Below are 3,559 nucleotides of genomic sequence, written 5' to 3'. Positions count from 1 at the left end.
ACCCAACGATAACATAACATCACGCCTGCGTTTATGAAGGGTAGGCGGAGGTTTATCTTTGGGTTTAGGTTTGCCAGTTTGTTTCTAATCCATAACGAGATAGGGAGGACCTATTACACTTTCGACACACACGAACCTAAGCAGAATTGAACGGAACAGTAACCAATGTTTCTAGACTTGTAATTATTAGGAAAAATTGCTACAACTATTATAATTATGATAGAACTATGATATTAAACATACTTATTACTGGCATTTTTATCTGGAATAGAACTGAAGCTTACAAAATAATATTCAAATCTACTCCATAATAAAACCATATACATCACATAAATTAACAATACTATATTAACATTACATTCTAAGTCACATTATAGAACAAAAGCTCTTCTCCTCTTCTAGTTTTCCTTCTCTTAATTCAATTGCTTTAACTGCTAGGAGTGTGTTTTCATCTCTCTTAACCATCCACTCTGGTAGCGGCTTATCCCAGTCTTCCGGTGGGGAGTCCCGTTTCTTCCATATATCGTTTCTATAATGTGCTCTTAACCTCTCCATTCGCCTTGCTTTCTCACTGTTAATAAGAGCCTCCTACAAGAAAAATGTTTATACATTTAGGCCCCTACACAAGGGGTAAATTCTAACATTGGCTACATGGGAGAAAGGGGGTTTCAGGGCTTATTCGGAATTTTAGCAAAATACTAAATATAAATTTGACATAACGTCATATAGAAGCAATTCCTTAACCCAAGCTCTTTCCTGTGTGCCCTTATGACCATGATCAAAACCCTGGTCTATAATACAATTTACCAAATGTCATTAAATATGTATAATAAATAAAAAAAAAAGGATAGATATTTGCAATAACAAATTTATTTTTCTTAAAAAAATATATACCAATAAGCTGGAACAAACAGCTTCATTATGTTATGCATTCCAGCATTAAAATGAAGTTAAAACCTTAAGGCACACACTATATTTAACTTTTCTATGGAATATGTGTATGTATTGATAATTAATGAAAAAAGTATTTTAGGAAATTTAAATACTTAAGAATTACAAAATCAAATGAAATCCACCTAAGCTCACTAGCTCAGGTTGGTGGTCTAGCTCCTGCCATCACAGTGGATGGCCATGCCCATTATTCACAATAAAATATTGACTTACCGCAGCTTTCATATCATGTGAGCTTTCCCATTTACAACAGTTATCATAGTCCTTTTTCCACTGGTTACAATCCAGTGTCTCGCCGAATATAAAATACTGATGGAACCTTCCTCTGAAGCTTGTACATTCTTTATATTCGTCTTTATAAAGGTCACATTCTCTTATCTGAAAAAGATGAATTGTTTTTCAAATTACAAATCTTGGGTTACATTCATGCTCTTACTACAGATATTTTCATTTCTTATTATAACAAATTGTTAGTAAAATCTCATCTCATAGCAAAACACTTTACTTTTAAGGTTATACATACCAACCACTTATCTTCTGGTTCTTTTTGTATTGATTCACTTTCATTGCTCTGCAACTCCTCATTATTATTCTCCGATTTCTTATTATCACTGTTGTTGTTTTCAGACATAGCTTTTAGTAATAAATCGTCTTATTTTGGAATATTGTATAACCTTAAACCTATGTTACATAATATTACAATTAAATATTTATATTAAAAGGAATGAGTTATAGGAATTAGTACCTATGTTTATTATTTATATATCTAGTTTAAATCAACACACATTTATTATTGCTGTAACTTATTTTGTGGTATTTCTAAATCTCGCGCTACTTTTATTGCATTTGACACTTCACAATCAGCTGTGAGCTAATGTTGGGTAGGACATACAAGAGGCGGTACATTTGTCCGGTACATGACGTCAAAATGTAAGAGTGGCTCAAAATTATATATTGTACTACTTCAAATTTTATGTCGCGGCAGTCGCGTTACTTATTCTCTGTCTCTGGTAAACTGTAGGACGAGGACAGTGAGGTAGAGAACCGTATGTTACAAATTACAATAGGACGTTATTTTACAATGAACATTACATTACTGCGTTTCGAGTCGCAAGCGGAGGGAAATATTTTGAGGGTTAACATTACAAAATACTGTAAGATACGCATTGAAGCGCCGAGCCTCACTACGCCTCGCCCTCATTTGAAGTAGGACGTTGTATCGACTCAATGCTAAAAAGAGTCTACTCTTACAAACTCTTTTTTATCTCATGTCCTACCCAACTCTACTGTGAGCTGATTGATTTTTCTAGTCTCAACTTCCAGAGAAATAAGATTTTTCAGTCATTAAGGTTTTATAAAATTTAAACAATTGTAATCTCGTCTCACTTTTGTGTAACTTTACCTATTACAATCCTGGAATATAATAGAAGATAAACGTTACAGCCGTTCGAGCAGAACCTTTGCCCATTCTTACAGAAATAATAAAAAACAACATTGACAGAACAACAGGGTTACTAGACTAGCTATTTAGGTATAATTAAATGGTGTTACATTAGTGTACATTGATACATGGTAATATGTAAACCAATCTTTACTCTATACTCTATAAGAACCTTGCACGACCAACTTTAGCTATTCAGGAACCTCGGACCATTTTTTCCGATGACTTTTATTTTATTTTTATTCGTAAGTGTAAGGCAGTGCGCCGCGCCACCCTAGAGCTCTTTTTGGTGCTCCTTGCCTAGCACCTGGCGTCCCGGAGGAGGACTGCCTGGCTCTCCAACCCTAAATCCGGGACTAGCACCTAGGATACTAAACTTATAATATGAAAAATACCATTTCTTAATTTTGTGTCATAATTCCCATTACATTGAATTACATAATATAAATCTAAATAAAACACGAGTAAATAATTTATATCACTCATCAATTTGTTTAAGTTTATGCAGTTTTTAATGAAATAGGCGTAGATGTGATTTTCAATTTTAAAATGCGTCTAATTATAAAAATAATTGGCAGCCCCAAAACTGACAGTCAACAGCAGAGTTGCTAGCTTAATGGATTTACCCTAAAACAGGTAATTTAGACCTGCTCAGAACATTTTTTATGTGTAGCAAGCTTAGAAGAATCTATTTTACTATGCATTTTACACAGTTCGTCAGTCCAAAATACAACTTAAATAGTACGAAATGAAAAATAGGTCGAGAAAGCACCATTGTTGCGCCCAAAAAAGAACAAAGAAAATCAGACTGGAATTGTCGAAACATCTGACTTTTACTGGCTGCTGGCTGGGTTTGATAAAAAAGACTAGGCAACACTGGTCAACAGTACAAAGTCAAAAGGCAATTGCAAAGAGAATTATAATATATATGGAAATAGAGAGCCTACTCGTTGGGTTTTTGTGCCAATCGACATTACGGCTGCTTCATACTTGTGAGGTAGAGGGCGTTCGCGATTTTCGTTGCGTTTCACGATTCAGGTTTATTGTGTTTTATTATTTTGCAAATGGTTTTAAAAGTGCAGAAGACGGCAATCCAAGTATTAAAATACTTAGAAGCAGATCTGTATTTGCTATGCCGTCGTAGTATAATATTTCTGACATCTTATT

The 3,559-nt window shown here is 34.2% G+C and overlaps 1 protein-coding gene across 1 annotated transcript; it reads right to left on the bottom strand.

The window, feature by feature from the left end:
* Positions 1-325: 325 nt before the first annotated feature.
* Positions 326-1,628, bottom strand: LOC119191340 (UPF0545 protein C22orf39 homolog). Its single transcript, XM_037445239.1, has 3 exons — positions 1,475-1,628; positions 1,165-1,329; positions 326-588 (listed from the first exon to the last, which is right to left on the bottom strand). The coding sequence occupies exons 1-3, from the start codon at positions 1,580-1,582 to the stop codon at positions 367-369; spliced, it is 495 nt and encodes a 164-aa protein (XP_037301136.1). The 5' UTR covers positions 1,583-1,628; the 3' UTR covers positions 326-366.
* Positions 1,629-3,559: the final 1,931 nt, after the last annotated feature.

Source organism: Manduca sexta, unplaced genomic scaffold (genome assembly GCF_014839805.1).
Source record: "Manduca sexta isolate Smith_Timp_Sample1 unplaced genomic scaffold, JHU_Msex_v1.0 HiC_scaffold_1368, whole genome shotgun sequence".
Taxonomy (NCBI): Eukaryota; Metazoa; Arthropoda; class Insecta; order Lepidoptera; family Sphingidae; genus Manduca; species Manduca sexta.
Note: the sequence above shows the minus strand (reverse complement) of the source record. Positions and strands in the feature narration are given on the sequence as shown.